General features: G+C 48.4%; 10 protein-coding genes across 10 annotated transcripts; 3 read left to right on the forward strand and 7 right to left on the reverse strand.

Annotated features, from left to right (window-relative positions):
• Positions 1-219: 219 nt before the first annotated feature.
• Positions 220-1,840, forward strand: FOXG_13419 (uncharacterized protein). Its single transcript, XM_018393399.1, has 2 exons — positions 220-605; positions 653-1,840. Exons 1-2 carry the CDS (start codon positions 349-351, stop codon positions 1,734-1,736), a joined length of 1,341 nt encoding a protein of 446 aa, XP_018252656.1. The 5' UTR covers positions 220-348; the 3' UTR covers positions 1,737-1,840.
• Positions 1,841-1,922: 82 nt separating this feature from the next.
• FOXG_13420 (uncharacterized protein) lies at positions 1,923-3,622 on the reverse strand (the record flags this gene model as incomplete). Its single annotated transcript, XM_018393400.1, has 5 exons — positions 1,923-2,280; positions 2,474-2,500; positions 2,970-3,330; positions 3,377-3,436; positions 3,487-3,622. 5 exons carry the CDS (start codon positions 3,620-3,622, stop codon positions 2,073-2,075), a joined length of 792 nt encoding a protein of 263 aa, XP_018252657.1. The 3' UTR covers positions 1,923-2,072.
• Positions 3,623-4,345: 723 nt separating this feature from the next.
• FOXG_13421 (uncharacterized protein) lies at positions 4,346-6,147 on the forward strand (the record flags this gene model as incomplete). Its single annotated transcript, XM_018393401.1, has 3 exons — positions 4,346-5,243; positions 5,292-5,939; positions 5,993-6,147. The coding sequence occupies 3 exons, from the start codon at positions 4,346-4,348 to the stop codon at positions 6,145-6,147; spliced, it is 1,701 nt and encodes a 566-aa protein (XP_018252658.1).
• On the reverse strand, positions 6,041-6,985 carry FOXG_13422 (uncharacterized protein). Its single transcript, XM_018393402.1, has 2 exons — positions 6,786-6,985; positions 6,041-6,734 (listed from the first exon to the last, which is right to left on the reverse strand). The coding sequence occupies exons 1-2, from the start codon at positions 6,823-6,825 to the stop codon at positions 6,271-6,273; spliced, it is 504 nt and encodes a 167-aa protein (XP_018252659.1). The 5' UTR covers positions 6,826-6,985; the 3' UTR covers positions 6,041-6,270.
• A 1,272-nt stretch (positions 6,986-8,257) lies between these two features.
• FOXG_21164 (uncharacterized protein) lies at positions 8,258-9,383 on the forward strand (the record flags this gene model as incomplete). The annotated part of the gene is made up of 2 exons (XM_018401491.1): positions 8,258-9,310; positions 9,357-9,383. 2 exons carry the CDS (start codon positions 8,258-8,260, stop codon positions 9,381-9,383), a joined length of 1,080 nt encoding a protein of 359 aa, XP_018252660.1.
• Positions 9,384-9,733: 350 nt separating this feature from the next.
• Positions 9,734-11,293, reverse strand: FOXG_13424 (uncharacterized protein; the record flags this gene model as incomplete). The annotated part of the gene is made up of 1 exon (XM_018393403.1): positions 9,734-11,293. One exon carries the CDS (start codon positions 11,291-11,293, stop codon positions 9,734-9,736), a length of 1,560 nt encoding a protein of 519 aa, XP_018252661.1.
• Positions 11,294-12,399: 1,106 nt separating this feature from the next.
• Positions 12,400-13,681, reverse strand: FOXG_13425 (uncharacterized protein; the record flags this gene model as incomplete). The annotated part of the gene is made up of 2 exons (XM_018393404.1): positions 12,400-13,232; positions 13,288-13,681. 2 exons carry the CDS (start codon positions 13,679-13,681, stop codon positions 12,400-12,402), a joined length of 1,227 nt encoding a protein of 408 aa, XP_018252662.1.
• A 545-nt stretch (positions 13,682-14,226) lies between these two features.
• FOXG_13426 (cytochrome P450 oxidoreductase) lies at positions 14,227-14,739 on the reverse strand (the record flags this gene model as incomplete). The annotated part of the gene is made up of 1 exon (XM_018393405.1): positions 14,227-14,739. The coding sequence occupies one exon, from the start codon at positions 14,737-14,739 to the stop codon at positions 14,227-14,229; it is 513 nt and encodes a 170-aa protein (XP_018252663.1).
• Positions 14,740-14,829: 90 nt separating this feature from the next.
• On the reverse strand, positions 14,830-18,732 carry FOXG_13427 (uncharacterized protein; the record flags this gene model as incomplete). Its single annotated transcript, XM_018393406.1, has 1 exon — positions 14,830-18,732. One exon carries the CDS (start codon positions 18,730-18,732, stop codon positions 17,671-17,673), a length of 1,062 nt encoding a protein of 353 aa, XP_018252664.1. The 3' UTR covers positions 14,830-17,670.
• A 409-nt stretch (positions 18,733-19,141) lies between these two features.
• Positions 19,142-20,246, reverse strand: FOXG_13428 (uncharacterized protein; the record flags this gene model as incomplete). Its single annotated transcript, XM_018393407.1, has 1 exon — positions 19,142-20,246. One exon carries the CDS (start codon positions 20,244-20,246, stop codon positions 19,185-19,187), a length of 1,062 nt encoding a protein of 353 aa, XP_018252665.1. The 3' UTR covers positions 19,142-19,184.
• Between the last annotated feature and the right edge of the window lie 37 nt (positions 20,247-20,283).

Consider the following 20,283-nt stretch of genomic DNA (forward strand, 5'->3'; position numbering starts at 1 on the left):
TGTGCCCGATCTTCTGCCCATCACTTATCAGATTCGAGTCTGGTTCGTATTCACACCCTGGCACCCCTGGTCCTTTAGTTCTATACCCCGCTTGCAGATCAGAATTTTCAGGACGGCACCAGCTGGGATGGGCCTGGTTAGTGCATTCGATAGTTTGTCGTACCCTGGTATAACTTTAGAGGCCCGTCTTTCGCGCTTGGGCGACCAAATTCAGGGCAGGTCTTGGCCTAAGACCCTCGCTGTTCTGCCATAAGTCTGAGTCGTCTGTGGAGCATCTCATTCTTTCTCTGAGGTATTGGTGATCATTGCAATTGTTTGCTGTCAATTGTATTGTCTCAGTCAACTACAATGGCTTCTGAGAGAGAACCTACAGCGGCGGGCGCTGATACTTCTGCGCCTGCAGAGACGACAAATGCTGCTGGCGAACAGAACGCGCCGGCTGCTGATGCTGCCAGCAACGACGCCTCTTCCGACGACCATGTTCGCGATGAGAAGGTCGCTCCAGGCCCAACCAAATGGCAAAAAGTGAAGAGTCATTTCTGGCGATACAAATGGTGGTATCTCTTAGCTATCGCTATTCTTCTCGCCATTCTACTGCCACTGCTGTGAGTCTCATTCCATCAATTGAGTACCTCATCTGACAATGCCCCAGCTTCACTGTCATCATTCCCGCAATCGTCCAAGACATTCTCAATGACCAGAAGCTCCCCATTTACGGCGGCGCTTTACAGGTCATATCTCCAACCGAAGTGAACATGAGTATCGAGACACAATTAAAAACGCCAATCGCTGCGACTCTCAAGCCAGTGGATCTCTTCCTCTACAGCAAGGAAACGAAGCCCGTGTCCTCATTCTTCAAGCTTCAATTCCCTGAAACGCACATCAAGAGCCACACTAATGTCACCATCACCAACCAGACGCTCCTGGTGACAAATGAGACTGAGCTGACGAAGTGGTTCAATGTTTTCTTCGACAAACCCGATGCTGAGTTGTCGTTAGAGGGAAAGCCTGAGATTAGGCTTGGCTCTTTGAAGTATCACCGCAGTCTGAAGAAGACTGTTGACATTGCTTCTCTCAACTACCTTGACGGCTTTGCGCTCAAGAGCTTAGATTTTGATCTGAATGCCAATCGGACATCAAAGAACAACATGAAGGGAATGCTAAACATCCCAAACTCCGGAGTCCTTCGACTTGGACTAGGCAACCTGACATTCAATGTCATGTCGGGCGACATTAGACTCGGTCTCATCAACCTCTGGGATCTGCAGCTCTGGCCAGGCAACAACTCTGTACCGTTCGATGGCAACTTCTACTTCGACCAGCTGGTTCCCAACCTCTCTGAGATCCTCGATATGCAAAAGGGACCTCTAGGTAACGGCTATCTGGAGTTCAACGCAACAGGAAACACCACCATTGCTGGTGGTGAACACATCAAGTACATAGAAGGAGTGTTGAACTACAAGCATATCAGGTTCACCTTCCCCGTGATCACTCTGCTGGGTGATGTCCTTGGTGGCTTGCTGGACGCCAACCAGGGCTCGCTTCTGGATATCTTTGGCACTTCGATTGGAAATTCGACGTTGCTTGAACACGTCCTGGGACATTGGGATAACAACGGCGAAGGAGGATCTTCTAATAAGACTGCAAGGAGTTTGATGGAGAGGAGTAAGACCAGAGCACCAAAGGCCTGGATGTGGAGTCTTCTTAAATTGGGTTTAACGAGGAGGAGCTTATGAGTATGATAATGTAGTCTTGGTTTTGATGTCACCTGATGCCTTTTATTGCATAACTTCAATGATTAGACCGTGAATGTCGCATTGTCACTATGTGAACCCGGGCGCTGAATCTAAGTGTAAGTACTTGTGCGTAGCTTCTCAACAAAACTGCCGGTGCTGTCGTAGCGTTCAAGCAGCATGATTTCTGTTTGCGTTCAGCTTCCGTGCTTCCTGTTCCTCTTTCACCCTCATTATTGTCCCGAAGCCCAACCGTGTCACTATCAAGCCGTCGCTGGCGCGTCCTGACTTGCAACAGTCTTTTTTACGAAAGCCGCAAGTTCATCAAGGTATCGTACGTTAGCCGCTCCAAGTGTTCCACTCGCTGTATCTTCTGAAGTCAACGATGGTGTCGAAGACTTCTTTAGCAGGTGCGTCAATGGCGATAGTGCTTCCGGCGGTAAAGACAACTCGACCAGTACCCAAGGATGGGGTTGCTGTCGGGGTTGTCCACCCGACTGCCTTGGGTGCTTCCATAGTCAGAACAATCGCAGGAGATTCAATGACGCTGAAGATTAGTGAATATTACAAGATTGAAATGCCAGAAAAGAGAAACATAATCATGCCGTTCTCTGTATGGCAGCTCGATGTCTCACACGTGACGTCAGAAACTCTAATATTATCACAAGACTAAGCGAGTCAAGACATTCAGATGGCTAGCCCGGTTTAAACTTTGCCCAGTAGCTCTGTTTTCTCTTCACCAGTCAAGAGATGTAAAGCCTTCAAATCTATACGACAGTAGTGTATAGCCACAGTAATAAAGACTCGAATTATCGTAATACTAATCACCATTCCTTCGTTCTCGCGTTCTTCTTCACAAAGGGAAGCAAGAAAACTTTGGACATCTTTTACACATGATAGAAGTATTGGGCAAACTTAGGATAGATTCAGAAGAGCCTTAGAGTACTTGTTTTTGCCGTCTATACTAGGGGCCAGAAGTTTCCTTGCTCCCTGAGACTTCATTAAGTGCCTACTGAATACTGTTTGGACCTAGGACCTTCGGTGCGTATCATAGGCCTTTTCTATATTGATCTCAGACTAATAGACTTCTCCTCAAGAACTGAAAGTTTGTTTCGAACCTCTAGCTTTTCCGAGAAAGCTCCTCCACTCCCAAAGATACATCGTAGGAAGTCATGAGCGCTGCGGATAATCCTTCAAGAGTACACCCTGTCACTAAGATATCATTCAGTGACTCACTGATCCTTGGGAGTAGGGTTTGAGGGCGGAGTCCTCTTCAGTGTAATGGCGACCTTATCGTCAGAATGGCCAGCATCTGAAGCATTCCAACCAATGGCATAAACACCATCGATCTCTGATGGCGTGGCATACCAAAGTGAGACCATCTGTCCATTCTCTTCGACCATGACAAAAGTGCCATAGAACGTCAGATCAGATACATAACCATCTGTATCGGTTGTGCTATTGATCAGTTTGACGCTATGAGAAGACGATGACGGTCCCGGAACAGCGAAAGTGTAGTTGGACCAGCTCGGCTCACGCCCTTTTGCATAGCCAGTCGTGTTTGGAGAGGCATGCCATGCATCATCTCCCACGGTAACTGAGTGGTGTCAACAAGATTCAAGCTGGAAAGACGCGTTACTTACACTGAATCGGGGCGGCCTCAGAGTCGTCGACCTTGCTGAAGTTGCCAACAAAGACCTCATCTAATGGTTTCTATAAGCATGATTCACGGAGCGATGGACAAACAACATACCGCCAGAGGAAAAGATAGGAAGGCCACCGACCCCAGTTCCATAAGCGTAAAGAGAAAAGGGACCGGTGTTGCTAGCTGCAGTAGCTGCAGTCGCCAAGGACGACGCTGCAAAAGTAGTGAGTCTAAGCTTATGCATTTTCCTGAGTACTGTATCGCCGATGTGATGGAGAAGAATGGGGCAACTAACTAGATTATATGATAACAAGATGCGTTAATAGACCAATACGGGGTTGTGGCTGTGAACCCACAAGACGGGCCCCATTGGATACGTAATCGGTATAACGGATTATTTATAGACGTTTCAAGGCCTTCATGCCGACGAAACGCTGACGCGGATACGTGGCGAGCCACAACCCTTCCTGTCCCTGGCCTCCTCCGGACGGACCAGCCCGCCCCGATGTGACGATAGGTTTGTCCTTCAGCCAATCCCATTTATTCTTCGGCGCTTATTATCTACTCACGAGATCGCTCCGCTCATAAAGTTCTTTTTAAGCCTATGCGGATGCCACGGAATGTGGGCGGCCGGTGGTTGTAAATCTCCATGACCATCCCGGCAGTTGTGATATCGCCGAGTGGCTTCATTTCTTACAGTGACGACGACTCGTCTTAATACTCTATCTGTAAGAGGTCCGTGACACGAGAAGTCCTTTGCAGAATGATAGGTCTCTTTTACGATGGGCAGATGAGCTTCCGAAACGGACAGCTTGAGGGCTGGGTTGTAATATTTAAGAATGGGCTGAAGGGGAAAAATAGAAGTGAAAAATAAAACAAATCATTCGAATCTCATTGTTATCTCATTTAGCATCATAATTCTCTGTATTGGAAGTCCTTGGTTGAGATTCAGCTTGTGTCGGCAGAAATGAAGCTCTTGCAATTTCTCCCGGCTGGCGTTCTCTGCCTCAGCCAAGTTTACGCTCGAAGCCCTCTTCACCAGCTGAACCGCCGCGCTTGTAGCGGCAACACTGCTTCTACTCGCTCAGAGTGGTGCGATTACTCCATCGACACAGACTACAGCACTGAAGCTGTAGATACCGGCGTCACTCGGGAGTACTGGCTAGAGCTGACAGATGTTACTGTTGCCCCTGATGGCTACTCTCGTTCGGCCATGGCCGTCAACGGTACCATTCCTGGACCTACTCTCTTTGCTGACTGGGGTGACACTGTTGTCATTCACGTTACCAATTCTCTCAGCACTTCTCTGAATGGTACAAGCATGCACTGGCATGGTATTCGTCAGAACTACACCAACCAGTATGATGGTGTCTCATCTATCACTCAATGTCCCCTTGCTGTCGGGGAGTCAGTGACTTATACCTGGAAGGCCACCCAGTATGGCTCGACTTGGTATCACTCCCACTGGGCTCTGCAGGCGTGGCAAGGCATCTTCGGCGGTATCATCATCAACGGGCCTGCCACGGCAGACTACGATGAGGATCTTGGCATGGTGTTTCTCAATGACTGGGACCATCAGACCGTTGATGAGTTGTATAGTTCAGCTGAGACCAATGGACCTCCCACCTTGGACAACGGTCTCATCAACGGTACAAACGTATACGGGGACGACGACAGCTCGTCTCAAACAGGCACTCGCTTCAATGTCTCTTTTGAGTCTGACACTTCTTACCGTATGAGACTTGTCAATGCAGCGGTTGACACTCACTGGAAGTTCTCGATCGACAACCATACCTTGACTGTGATCGCAGCAGACCTTGTACCGATCGAGCCTTTCGAAACCACAGTTCTGGACTTGGGCATGGGTAAGACTGTTATTAATTCATCCTTTTGCAATTGACTAACCTTTGTAGGCCAACGCTACGACATCATAGTCACTGCAGATCAAGCTGACGTCGCCGACAACTTCTGGATGCGCGCCATCCCGCAAGCCGCCTGCTCCGATAACGACTCCACCGATAACATCAAGGGCATCGTCTATTATGGAGACAGCCCCGGTACGCCGTCCACCACTGCCTATGACTACACTGACGGTTGCGATGACGAGACGGATAACATTGTACCATACATATCCAAGACAGTTGAAGATGCCAATTGGAATAATCTTGAAACGGCTACAGTTGGCAAGAACACAGCAGGTCTGTTCAAATGGATGCTCAACAGCACCAGTATGTTGGTGGACTGGGCAAACCCTACACTGGCTCAGGTCCTCAATGATACAACGGACTTTGAGACCGATGATGCGATGATTGAACTCAGCGAGGGAAACCAATGGGTTTACTTCGTGGTTGAGACGGCTCTACCAGTGCCCCATCCCATTCATCTCCACGGACATGACTTCTTTATCCTGGCTCAAGGGACGGGAACTTATTCTTCCTCCATCACCCTGAACACAGATAACCCTCCTCGACGAGATACGGCTATGCTGCCAGCTAACGGGTATCTTGTTATGGCCTGGGAGACTGACAACCCTGGCGTTTGGCTATGCCACTGTCATATTGGTGAGCCAAGATCAGCCTGAATTTGGAGCATTACTGACTTTGTGAAACTTTAGGTTGGCATACATCTGAGGGATTTGCGTTACAGTTCCTCGAGCGTTCAAGTGAGATTGCTAACATCTCTACATCGAGCTATGTGTCGGATGTTTGCGATGGCTGGAGTACTTTCCAGAGCGAGTCGTTGATTGAGCAAGAGGATTCTGGCGTCTAATACCCCAAGCCTCTTTCTTGTACACGAACTTTCGCCTATTGACTGAAACTGGAGGCATAATTACTTGTTATCTATGGCTACACATGTACTTCTCTTACTGGTGGGCGTCGCCAACCGTGATCACTATAGCAAACGATCCATTCCAGCCTCATCAACCTTCAGCACCGTCCAATCCTCCATTCGCTTGGCCCCAAGCTTCTCATAAAATCTCAGTGCTCTCGCGTTATCCTTCAAGCAGAGCCACTCCATTTTTACGCAACCCGCTTTCTTAGCCGCTGATGTCATAGCTTCGACCAACTTCCGCGCGTATCCGTGAGGTCTGTATTCCGGGACGACATAAATCTCCTCCATGCAGACTCCAGGAGCAGCTCCCCACGTCGTATAGTTGAAGAAGTAGATCAACAATCCAGCGGGCTTCGCATCTGGTGAGAAGGCTAAGATGGGATGTCCGATACGGTACTCGGAAGAGTCGGTGACGTCTGACAAGTGGAGTGTCTTTGCGAGACGCTCTTCAGTTGCAGTGACGAAGGTTCCTGGTGCTTGCTCTTCTGCGCCAGCACGGATTAAACTCAAGATAGTAGGAACATCTACGTTAAGAATTAGTAGTGGGACCAATAGTTGACTTTACAACTAAGTACCTTGAGAAGACGCAGGACGAATTTCTGGTGAGGAGGCCATCTCGAATAACGAATCTTCAATGTTGGTAGAGATACTCAATGTACAATTCCTCAAAGGAGTAACGATCACGTAGTAATCTTTCAGATTACTGGACTTTTCGAGGGTTCCATCTTATTTATACTAATCTCCCCATGAAGTGGCTCCACGCCCTATTCATGACAGGTGGAGTTTGCGCTGATTTGCTTGCAGGGCTCAATGACTCAGCTTGTCAACCTGAATGACTCTTTCGATCCTCTTTCCAGCCGAAGGATCAATAATCCACTGAATAACATATTATGCCAATAACGCTCTCACAGACATCCGCAGCGATAGGCCGAACTACCAATTGACAGATCAAAGCCCGATATCGGTCTAAACCCCACTGAAGATACATTGGGAACAAGTGACAGCCTCGGAACTTGCTCCCTTTTGAATCGAAGGTAATTGAATCACGATTTACCATAGATTTCATTTAAGGGCTAGTGATATTGAACTACAGAAAATGAACTGAATCAAAATGATAATAGGAACAGTTCACCGCGAACTGATCTGGCTGCAGCCATATACTTTTGCCAAGCTAGAGAATATGCTACCGTAGAGGCAAGTTTTGTTTAGAAGTCCTACAAAGTTTGTCTAAACCTTTTCGGTATCTGCGCAACATAACCGAAGGCAACTAATGAAAGATAAAACCTCATTTCGTATACACTGTCAGGCACAAAACAGTAGCTAGCCAGGGTCCTATGATGAGACATTCTCATTACCTTCGCCGGAGGAACTGGGCACCGGGGCAGTATAGTTTCCCTTGGCAAGTCGCATTTCCAGTTATCTTGATTGAACCTTTTTGCCTCGTGTGTCTTGCTGGGATAATTCATAGTCAAAAGCTTAAAACTTTGTTAGCCAGTGATATTATCGTGCTGGTCTTAGACGGTTTTTTGTTTGAGTCTCGACCATTCGTCTGCTCAGCGACTACCTTCAGTTTTACCAATTTGACTTTTCAAAACCCGTGTTACGCCCAATGTAACCAATCATCACTATTAGCTTGTTCCAAAAATATTCTGATATCATTTCACGACATTCCAAGACTATAAAAGCTCTTAGACCTTTTTTCTTCGGCCCATATCTCTAGCTATGTTTCGTCTCCATTACCGAAATCCCTCATCTTTCTTTCGTCCCTCGCGTTGCTCAAACGGAGGGACAGGCCAGCACCCTTGAGCAAACGTACTTTAACATCTGACCGGTGTATTGGGTACTGGCTGCCTATACAGCTCAGTTGGTAAAGATGAACTCGACTACGCCTCTGTTTTCCTCTAATCAAGTGTCAATGTCCTACAGCAGCTTGACCAACTTCCCTCCTCTGATTCTCAGAAATGACAGGAGGTGCAGAGGGACAAAGAAAAGTTTGCGAACCAAGATACAGATTCCCCTCCTGTGCTACGCGCGTTTAATGGTGACGATGGCATACTTCTCCATCGTCCCATACATAGCTCTGATGGTAGAGCACGATGGCAGTTCACGGGCCACTGATATCGGTGTCTATGTAGGCTTTTTTGAAGCACTATTCTTGGCTGCGCAGGCCCTGACATCGATATTTTGGGGCACCATGGCGGATAGGTTTGGTGGCAAGACGATACTCATTTTCAGTCTTCTTGGCACGGCTATCAGCTCGCTGATCTTCGGCTTTACTTCGTCGCACTGGCAAATGGCGCTTTGTCGATGCTTCATGGGAACGGTGTCAGGTGGTGACGTCGTCATCCGCGCTATGATCGGGAAACAGTGCATGACAGAGACAGATGCTACTTGTGGATTCAGCCTATTTTCCTTTGCTGGCAACATTGGAATGGTCTCTGGACTTATTATTGGTCATGCCCTTGTCAATCATGTCAGTCAATACTCGACTATCCTCAAAACAGTTTCTTTTCTTGAGAAATATCCGTTTTGTCTTCCAGGAATCACCATTGGTGCCATGAGTGTAACTTGCGCTATAGTCATTACACTGTTCGTGGACGATGCCCAACAAAAGGTCAATGGAGTCGTGGATGACACTCCATCTACGAATTCCCTGCTCCCAACCTGGACATTCCTCTGTCAGTTAATCGAGTCTCGTGGTGTTGGCAACACACCTTCGTCTTTTGTCAATATTAGCCTGCTTGGATCTGCTTTCACGGCCGTGGCAACCCTCGCACTATACACAGACATTAGCCAAGGCGGCCTGGAATTCCCGGGTCACGAAACTACGCTGTACATGATCTGTCAGAGCGCTTTCGCAGCGTGCTGGCTGTTTTTGATATACCCAGCTTTATACCGACGCTTTGGTACACAGAACATCATCTCATCAAGCCCGACTCTTTTTCCTTTCCTCTTCCTGAGTTTCAGCATCATGAATGCATTTGTTCGCCCTGGTAGCGAAGCTTGTTTCTTCATATTTCGCGTCGTTTTGGGCGTGATGACAACCATGGGGCCTGCTGTCTACATGGTAGTTACGGTAGTCTACGTTGGCTTGCAAGAGGTATCTCCCAGTTCTCGAAAGCTTGGTTTGCTCAATGGAGTCGCAGAAGCGGCTTCTTGTCTTCTACGAGTGATAGTCTTATCGATAGGCATTTTGATCCATGCTTTTTGCAATTGCCATAGTGTGACAGTTGGGTACCTCAACTGGGTTGTCTTATTACTGATTGGGTTATCTTTCTTTGTTTTGAAGTGTCCTACTTGGACGAGGCTCACACGAAGTTAAAGGAAGCGCGAACACCGGGGCTCGTGGCTTCCAAACATCTATCTTCGTCAATGAACATTTCCTTTATTCTAATTTGCGTTGTATCACATAGATATTGGTGATCAGCCGCATGACGTGGACGTATTTCGTAATATACGTAAGGCTTCCTTCACTAGAAGGTAACGTCCAAACAGCATGCCAGTTGTCAATATTCAGTAGCCCTCATTCCAGCGTTGCATTATCCTTCATCCTTCTGAACCTGACTACGCATTCCAAACCTCTCGGCACCGCGTCATGAGTGCTGCACTGCTTCATGGACACAGCATTGGTCGCTAATGTTGCCAGGCTCTCATGCTCAAGATACAAACTTGCTATGAGTAGCTTGAGTTCCATAGTTGCCAACGCCTTTCCCAAACAGACTCTTCCGCCATAACCGAAAGGGATTAACTGTGCATCAAGAACCTTTCGCTGCTCTTCACTCCCGTCGATCCACCTACATGGGAGGAACCTATCAGGGTCAGAGTAGACCTCTCCATCATAGTGCAACGCCAGAACTGAAGATGTGACAACAGTATGCTCGGGTACAAACACTCCTGCCAGTGTGCAGCCTCCTAAAGGCACCAACCTTTCGTTCTTCCCACTTGAGGATGGATGCAGGCGGTAAACCTCACGGAGACATGCCTCGAGTGACGGGACCCGAGTATCAATATCTGCGAATGACGGACATCCATCGTCTTGCTTCGGCAAGGCAGACAGCTCTTGGCGTATCTTATCCTGCCACTCTGGCGCCTCAGTTAGTTTCCAAATGAGATATGTCGCCGTCACTCCGATAGTAGCCTCGGCAGCGTCGATGTTGTCGAGGACCTCTGCGGCCATGTAAGGCACATCGATAGACCCAGTGTTTGTATCATCCTGTTTGAGTTCCCAAAGATGACGTACCAGAGAGTGAGTTTCATTCAAGCGCGGGTCTTTGAGAGCAGCGAAAAGCTTTTTCTCGCACCAAGTCGGGAATTTTCCATCTGCTGAGAGGTATCGGAAACGAGAGCTAGCTCTCTGCAATAGAAGAGAAGCGTAGTTGTACAGCCGAGGGCACCTGTAACGAAATGGGCCGATGAACTGTTGATACTTCAACCCCTCAAGGATTCCACGTTCGGTGCACGTCTGGTCCACCGAATGAGTTCCGTGATTGGGTCCGAGAACTAAGAACGTTATGTTGTCCAATGCGTACCACGACGTAAGGCTGAGAGCATCAACATCTTCGCCGTTTCGGACTTGATCCAGCACTGCCAGAGAGCGGGACTTGATATGCTCCTCAATTTCCGGAAGCTTGTATATAGCTTTTGCTTGATAGAATGATGAAGTGTACTTGCGCTTGATCCGATGGTCCTCATAGGGCTTGGTCGCAAATATAGAACGCCTGCCATACCCCATAAAGTGGTCAAAGTAGTCGCTCTTGGCCCAACGATCCTTTGTTCCATAGATCTGTTTGGTGGCTTCCAAATCGGCTACCGATACCTCGTTTGGTGCAATTTGGACTACAGGTCCGTACTTCTTGTGCAAGTCGAGAATAATGTCGCTGCGACGACACAAGATCTCATATATACTCAGTGGAATGTTGGAGACCTTACAATACCAGGGACCAGGGACATGACGAAGGCTGCCATTACCGAGAAGATACGCGAGCCATGCATATATCAGAACGATGAAGACAACGGCAAGGGTAGAGCATAGGGCCTGGACGGTGAGGGTGTAGAATAGCGTGTGTTCGGGTGGGGACGGCATTGTATGTCCCGTGTACTGATGGCAGCGAGTGAAAAGGAAAGACAATGGTCTGGAGCTGCAACATTTACTTGCCGAAGGACTCTTTAACCCGTCTCAATAGTAGCCCATGGCCTTTCCTTTCTATTTACCCCAACTCTGAGAGATTCATACACCTCTTTCCCGGAATATTTGAATGATGCATGAAGTGGCACTGCACCGTGGAACGGCCCTGATTGATGCACCAACACCTCTGCGCAACTTGAGCATGCATCCAACGTATTGACTCGGCTGTCTTCCCCTCAATCGTAGCACATTACACAGGCTTTCTTGCATTCTCCTTAGTCACTTGTAAGACCCTATAAAGATAATTAAGAAAAAGACTTCCCGCGATATTCGGGTTCCGTCTTTATGCACGCATGGAGCGGCCTCGACTTCAAAGCCGCTTCAGGGAGATCGAAGTCACTTATTCCATTGTGCCCTATATAGTCCCATTCTTCAAAAGACAGAACAATTGGTACCAATTTTAATGTATCAAAAGAAACTCATCATTACCTAGGTATAAATGCGCCCAGCTAGAGCTAATTGGTTTGCGTTGAAAGCTGAAGGCTTCATGTAATGTTTACAATACCGTTTATGCTTTAGACGAGGTACCTAAACGAAGTTCTGCACGACGTAAATCTTCGTGTTGTCTCGTGATCGGAATATCACTGTTCTTCAAATGGTACAAGTGTCACCAAGGTCGAACTGAGGATGTCGACATCGATGGGGTACAGATTTAAAACAACATTACCAATTTGATGTCCCCCACGCTTTCATCTTAATCTCTTCTGCGCTCTTGACGGTTTAGGTAAACTAGCATCCAAGTGGCACTTCGTCTATTACCGCTATTTCTTCCATATTGTGTCATGACAATCGATCATGGCCAGTGACTATCATCCTACGGCGTTAGGTATAATGTCGTCTCATTGAAGTACGCTGAGAATATTTCGGCTACGTCTGGCACGTTCCAGCGAAATGCGGCTGAGTATCCAGTGACTTACATTTCCAATCAACTATACTTTCAAAGCTATCTCCCTCTACTGACTCTCCTTGGAAATACATGAAGAGTTCCATATCTTTGCCATTCTTTATGCACCATTGGCTCCTTGAGCTCCGTTGCTACCATTGCGTATCTCCAAAGTGTGTTCATCACTTGGCTTGCGGGCTCCCTTCAATGTCACCTTCGTTTCTTCCCACTGCTCAAATCTTCTATAAGCAATTGGTGCATCCTCCAAGCTGTACTCGTTTGAGAAAAGGAAACCAGGCCTTGCCCTTCCACTCTTCACAAGCTCCACGAGAGCCTTGATGTTCCTCTTGATATCCACAAGTCCACCTTGGATACGGATTCCCTTGATCCAGGCCTCAGCCATCGGAAACTTGATCTCAGCCTTCAAGTCAGGCTTATGAACTATTCCTTTGCCACCGAATTCGCTGACCAATGCAGTGATGTGTACTCCGATGACGCCAATACCGCCACCGGAGGTAGTGATCTTAACAGCCTCACGAAGAATGTAGTCCTGCTGCGGCTTTAAGTCATCATTGAGGCAGACTTCACCCACCGCGTCAATAGCCCGGGTAACGCCCTGAGGTCGCAAAGCAAGGATCTGATCAGATGCCTTGCCTCCGCGGGTAAAGTTGATGGGCTGCGCACCAATGGAAGCAGCCTTGGCGAGGCGCGAGGCAACATGGTCAATTACGTAGACATGAGCGGCCCCGCGAATTATGGCGCTGTATGCAGCCATGAGTCCGATGGCTCCAGCACCGAATACAGCGACAGTATCGCCAGCTTCAAAACCAGAGAAGTTAAGAGCAGTCCAGCCAGTAGGGAAGGCATCTGTAAGAGGTAGCCATTCCTTGTCATCAAGCTTATCGGGGAGTTTTGCCATTGAGGAATCAGCCCATGGAATACGAGCATACTCGGCTATTCACAAATGTCAGATGCATGAATATGAAGATAACCAAGAAAGCGATCTCACCTTGTAGCCCAGTATCGCCATGGAACATTCCACCAAGACCAAGGCCAATAATGGGCTGATCCGTCACAAGCATTGAAGGCTTGGGTAGTAAGTTTCCATCCTCTGCGAAGGCCAGAATGAGAACTCGATCACCGGGTTTGAAGAAGTCCACGGCTGGACCGACTTCCTCGACGATGCCAACGGCCTCATGACCCACGCCGAACTTTTCTTCTGTGCCGAAGAGACCGTGGTAGATATGAAGATCAGAGCCACAGATAGCGGAGGTGGTGATACGCACGACTGCATCTTCTGGTTCGATGAGCTTGGGGCGTGGGATGATGTTGACAGACATGTCACGAACGTTACCCTCCCACTGGACAGCACGCATGAAGCCCGTCTTCGAAGAACTATCCATTTTGAAAAAATAGTAATTTTAGAAGGCAGGGAAATTAATTATTCAAGAAGTCTTTGCTTGAAGCTTGCTCTCCTTCTATTCAGCGGGTGGACAACGCAATTTAAATCAACCAATCCTTGTCAACATCAATTCCAGTCGGCTTCTCAAAGTAGAAAATGACGTGATATAGAAGGATCTGATCAGTCACAAGGTTTTAAGCTTAGCTGAGATATGTAAGAAATACTACCCTTGGGAATGCTTTGGTATATTATATAGTAAGCGGGATGGACTTGTGATGGGAACCGTCAGCGCCCAGCCTCACCGCGTAAGATTGGTTGGAGTAATACGAGGCTATGCCAGATAACATGACCGGTAGCAGGTATTGATTCGACTAGACCATTCCTTGTTCCCTCGTCAAAAGTTCTTATAGGCCTATGGATGGTGAATGGGTCAAGAGAGATGATGTTCTTACTATCAGGCGTGACATTCCCAAGGCTTACACGGCACTGTAACAAATGAAGCATCCGAATTATATACCCAACTCTAACATTTACGGCTTTTGAGAACTATCTTCGCCAAATCTTGACCGGAAGCTTGCCCATGATCAAGTTAAAGGCTTCGAACCTGTCAACCTTAAAATCCTTAGTCGGCATCGCGAAGTCATAACGATGGACCAAAGTCGCCAATACAATCTGCTGTTCCAAATACGAGATATTTCGTCCGATGCACCCTCTCGCGCCCGCTGAAAATGGGATGAAGAATGGTTCCATCCTCTTTCGTTCCTCCAGGTTGAGCCACCGTTCCGGTTTGAAGACATATGGCTCAGGATAAATGTCCTCATTGTGATGAGCGCTCCAGATAGTCATTGATACAGACGTATCGCCTGGGATCCAGGTGTTCATGATTTTAGCGCCTTCAGGTGGTGTTCGTCGTGGAAGGCCTGAGCTGACAGGTGGAATAAGACGAAGGCCTTCGTCGAGGCAGGCTTTGAGATATGGGAGGTCTTTGACTTTGTCGAATGGCGCAATTATATCGTCTTCATCCATAACAGCAGCAACTTCGTCCCTTAACTTTTGCATCTGGGGCGTCAATAGGTGCGCACCTGGATGCGCACGTAAGTGTCACGTGTTGCGCACCCGGTGCGTCTGTAAGGGAGTTATGTAAGCCCAACACCCTTGTAGCTACCCCTTTCCCGTTGATAAAGAGCCTCACTTCGCCGCGCAACGATCTACTCAAATCATCTCTCCTAGAATGAATCCAGTTACAGCTACTCGTCAATTTTCTGATGACTGCCTGCCTCCTGAACGCGAGTATGGCTCTCGGGAAGCCCTACACGCCGCGATCAATGCATGGGCAGCTCCCAGGGGCTATGCGTTTGTCACTGGGAAGTCGAAGAAAACAGAGAGCGGCAGACGAATTGTTTTCTTCAGCTGTGACCGTGGAGGAGCACCTCCAAAGGCCTCGGGCGTACGGCAACGGTCAACTACAACACGGCGTACAGGGTGTCAATTCTCAGTCCTTGCGAAGGAGGCCTTGGATAAGACAACGTGGCGCCTTACACACCGTCCTGGCAGCGAGTTTGCCCATCACAACCACGAGCCAAGCACAAGCATGTCTGCACATCCAGTCCATCGTCAACTATCCAATGCAGATAGGTCAACTATTAACAACCTTGCAAACGCTGGTGTAGCACCGAAAGAGATCAGGTCCTACCTACGTCAGAACACAGAGTCTCATGCCACCCAGCAAGACATCTACAACTGCATTGCACAAGGCAAACGAGACCAGAAGAAGGGCCAGAGCACAATCCAAGCTCTTGCTAATGAGCTTGAGGCTGAGGGTTTCTGGAGTCGAATACGCTTCGACGAGGATGGTCGGGTTACAGCTGTGTTGTTTGCCCACCCAGAGTCGCTAACATACCTTAAGTCATACCCGGATATACTTATATTGGACTGCACATATAAGACAAACAAGTATAGGATGCCTCTTCTCGATATCGTCGGTGTTGATGCCTGTCAACGATCATTCTGCATCGCCTTCGCCTTCCTCAGCGGCGAGGAGGAGAAGGACTACATCTGGGCGTTAGATCGGCTACGTTCAATGTACGAAGCCTGTAGCGCAAGGCTGCCATCTGTGATCCTTACAGACCGCTGTCTGGCCTGCATGAATGCGGTATCTCATTGTTTCCCGGCTGCAGTATCGCTTCTATGCCTTTGGCATGCCAACAAGGCAGTCCTGCGTTACTGCCAGCCAAGCTTTATGCGTCATAACGATGCGGCTCAAAAGCCTCAAGGCCACCAAGAGTGGAAGGACTTCTACGGAAGATGGCATGAGCTCGTGGCATCGGCAAATGAGGAGACATTTGAAGACAGGCTTCAGCAGCTCAAAGAGCGCTATGCTTCAGCTCACGCCCGGGAGGTCGCCTACATCATCGAAACATGGCTTGACCTCTACAAAACAAAGCTCGTGAAAGCTTGGGTTGATCGGTATCTTCACTTTGAGAATGTGGTTACATCTCGAGGCGAGGGTATTCATCAGCTCATCAAGGTGTACCTTGATACTTCCCAGCTAGATCTCTTTGAGGCCTGGAGGGCTATCAAGCTGGCGATACTTAACCAAGTAGCTGAGCTCCGAGCAAACCAGGCGAAGCAGCAAATCCGAACACCCATAGAACTCTCAGGGAGTCTATACAGCATCATACGAGGCTGGGTATCTCACGAGGCATTGCGGAAGGTTGAGGCGCAGAGAAAGCGGCTCCAACAGGACAGACTCCCTGCCTGCACAGGAGTCTTCTCAGCAACGCTTGGGCTCCCTTGCGCTCACACAATTGAGCCTCTTCTACAACAAGCCCAGCCGCTTCAACTACACCACTTCCATACGCATTGGCATCTTCAACGAGAAGGAAACCCTCAATTGCTCATAGAGCCCCGCCGTCAGTTCGATCAGGTGCCAGCTACGTCAACATTGCCGAAGACTAGCACTCAGCGCGAGCCATGTGCATTTGAGATCGTCGAACAAGCATCACAGACGAGAGCCAACCCCAAATGTTCAAGATGTCATACACAGGGCCACAGGATGAGCTCAAAGGCATGCCCATTGCGATATGCGCATCTTGTATCTCCCTCAGCTTCTACAGCGCCCCCAAATACGCTGCCGCCATCGACTACACCAAGTTCGGCTCAACAGCCAGTTCCCGATCCATCCTTATGCTCAATTTTGCCACAGCAGCAGGTAGCGCCGCCAGCGGCACTATGTGATCAAGAGATGGTGCCGTCCCCGCCAGATATAATAGCACTGCCATCCTCATCAGCGGATGTACCTCCACCACCAGATATGCCGCCATCGGTACCAGCGTCTGGGCCAGACATACGCTATGATGACCCTCGTGCTATATATGATCGATATATTGCAGCACGGATGGCATGGTATAACAAGCTGCCTCGAGGTAGCTTAAAGACTAACCAGGAATATCGAAAGGCAATGGGCCTCCCTCAACGCTACGATAAGACAAGTTACAGCTGGTGTTTGGATTATAAGCAGATGGGTAAGCGATGCACATCAACGATACCTGGACGGGAGTGGACTAAGGAGGAGATGATGGCGTACTTGGATTGGACCAGGGTAGAAGATGAACGTGTGGAGAGGCAAGTCGCCCAGGAGATGGGCGACAACCCTCTGGCGAACAGGCGAACAGGCATGAAGGAGATTTGGAAGAGGGTTGAGCAGGACATGATCGACCAACAAGCTCTGTACTCGAACGATAAACTGGCTGAAGACTGTATCATAGTTACTGCTTAGATTATTATTAACGCCTACATTACTTATATCCCAATTATGGCACCGTGAGAAAAAATCTGTATAGCAGAGCAGTTCGTCATCTAGAGATTAGAAGCAATACAATAAAATACAATAGGCTGGCTGGCATACAAGGGTGTTGGGCTTACATAACTCCCTTACAGACGCACCGGGTGCGCAACACGTGACACTTACGTGCGCATCCAGGTGCGCACCTATTGGCGCCCTTGCATCTGCTTGGGATGACTAATCAAAAGTTGAAGGATATGTGTCAGGGCAATAGCTGTAGTCTCAGCTCCAGCATCGATGATAGCAGAGGTCTCAGCGACAATCTCTCCCCACTCAAGTTCGTTAGGAATACCATTCTTGTTGACCATTAGACACGAGAAGAAGTCATCGAGTTTTTCTCCTGCCTCATATCTCCTCAGTCTGTCTTTAGCTTGGTGGTAACAAATATCTCCCCACGGTGCACTGGTGGCCCAGTAGCTCTTCCACTTATTGGGGACGACTTTCGAGATACGGGCTAGCCATGGGTACAGTTCATACTCCCAGACGAAGATAGACTTGCACATGGCTGCGGCGTTCTGGGCTTGGCGGTATCGTGCCGGATAGAGTGTTCCGTCGGGTTTTTCGGCAAGGACTTCATCTGTACCGGTCTCGAGAAGAGTCATCTTTGAGGAGAGAGCTATATAGTTGATTGCTTCGATAGTCCAGAGATTGATCCAGTGGTTGAAGTCAACTGTGAGATCTTCGGGGTCGGGATTGGTGTTTGGCTTCAGAGGTCCCGTGCATCGTTGATCAAAAGCATCAAGTAATCGCTGCGTGGTATACTGAACTTTGAACTCCCACTTCTCAAGGTTCCTTGTCGCAAAGGCAGCAGATAAGAGTCTTCGTTTTCTGCTATGATCACCTTTATCAACAACATCGAACAAGTTACGATGCGTTCCGGCTAGGACTGTCTCCTTGTGATCTTTCGTGCACTTTGTCTGATGACCGTAAATGTCTCTGACGGCCTGTGGATGGCTGAATGACAATGCGTTGGGTCCGATCCTGAGAATGTGCTCGTCGCGGCGATCATGTTCAGCAGCGAGCGTCTCGGATCGGGTGCCAGTGTGACTGAGATAACAGTGACGCAGATCCGTCAGAGGAGAAAGCCAAGAGAAATTTGCGTACTTCCTCAAACCCTTGGGATCAATGAAATACAAGATGATGGGATAAATGAAAAGACGAATCAACAGGGCTGCAAGGCCGGCCCCAAGGAGAATGAATCCGATCATGATTACAATAGCGTTTAGGATGAAGGTGAGTTGATTGATCTCGAATTCATGAGGAGTCGGATCTTATATCTCAACCGTTCAACTCAGAGGGTCAAATAGTGCGGTGACAACACCGATGCATAACTGAGATGTGCACCAATGAAACTTCTCTATGTTCTCCATATTCAGCAGAATTGGATATCTATTGTTAGATAAATTGCCCGCGGGATTCACATTTCGGCGAAACACTTCCTAATTGAGATGGGTCGCCAAGCAGCTGGAGGAGTAAATTTCCGTTCCTGGTAATGGTGTCGAAAAGGTGGGATCGTGGGGTTGCGGGGAAGACGTGCACTAACATGACATCAATCGTGGGCCAGAAACAGCAATTGATTCCGCGGGAAACACATCACGATGTGAGTGGTCAAAGAAGCGAATACCAACTTTCAATTTACGCGAGCTTATTATGGAAAGCTCTACTCGTCCCTCTTCTGAATCTCAAATAGCTGCGGCAGCAAACCAGACAGCATATCGTCCAAACTCTGCCATTTGATGCCCAAGGCCTTCTCAGTTGCACTTGCGTCTACACCAAAATGCGTAGAAGCCTCCCTCAACCCCGGTGTTCCCGTGGGAATCTTATCCTTGTTTTTCCCCGCAACCTCTTGTGCTACATCAGCGATCTCTTGGTTACAGTACACTCCCGCCGCAAGAAGATATCTTTCACCTCTAGCTTCAGGAACCTGAATAGCCTTGAGGTGCGCAAGAGCTACATCTTTGACACTAACCCAGACAGGGCCTTTGGTGGCAGGTATCTCGCCGTCTTGGCCGGCGGAGACAATACCATAAACGATTTGGTTGGAGGTGTTGAGATGTTCTGATGACTTAGGGACAGCACCTTGCAGGAATGGTCCAAACACCATAGCCGGGTTCAAGCTTACAAGATCAAAGTGTGCAGCTGGATTCTCTTCCATCCACTTCCACGCCACCTTTTCAGCAACGGTCTTGCTGGCGCGGTACGCAACTGCTGCAGCTGGTGCATTTACACCATCCTCGTACGTCAATGGAGACCAATCTTTGGCAGTATAAATCTTGCCCGGCTGCAGTCCTTTCGAGGCATCGTAGATACCTGCAAATGAGTTGGTATGCACAATGCGCTTGACGCCACCAAGCTGATATGCTGCGTTGAGGATGGCAGTTGAACCCTTGACAGCAGGGATCATAAGGTCTTTTTCCAAGTCTGTTGTATCGTAGTGAAAAGGTGCAGCGAGGTGCAGAATTGCATCAGGTCGAATGGAGCCAAAGGCTGAGATGTATGATTCAACGGAAGTGATGTTCTCAACTACTCTGACAGAGAGATTGGGATCTCTGCCATGTAGTTCAAGAACTTGCTCAACTTTTGTCTGAGATCTGACGGTACCCAAGACCTTGTATCCTTCACATAAAAGAAGAGCAATACAGTGTTGGGCTATGAAACCATTGGCTCCAGTAACGGCGATAAGAGATGGTGGCAGAATGGGCTTGGGATATGCTGAAGGCATTTTGGCAGCGACAACTCCAGTGAATGGTTGCGATAAC

Source organism: Fusarium oxysporum, chromosome 12, assembly GCF_000149955.1.
Source record: "Fusarium oxysporum f. sp. lycopersici 4287 chromosome 12, whole genome shotgun sequence".
NCBI classification, from domain to species: Eukaryota; Fungi; Ascomycota; class Sordariomycetes; order Hypocreales; family Nectriaceae; genus Fusarium; species Fusarium oxysporum.

Excerpts from the sequence above, each read along its gene's own strand:
- FOXG_13419 (XM_018393399.1), top strand. The coding sequence starts at position 349 with ATGGCTTCTGAGAGAGAACCTACAGCGGCGGGCGCTGATACTTCTGCG. Across the intron at positions 606-652 it reads GCCATTCTACTGCCACTGCT|CTTCACTGTCATCATTCCCG; the intron begins GTGAGTCTCATT and ends ACAATGCCCCAG.
- FOXG_13422 (XM_018393402.1), bottom strand. The coding sequence starts at position 6,825 with ATGGCCTCCTCACCAGAAATTCGTCCTGCGTCTTCTCAAG. Across the intron at positions 6,735-6,785 it reads TCGTCCTGCGTCTTCTCAAG|ATGTTCCTACTATCTTGAGT; the intron begins GTACTTAGTTGT and ends TTCTTAACGTAG.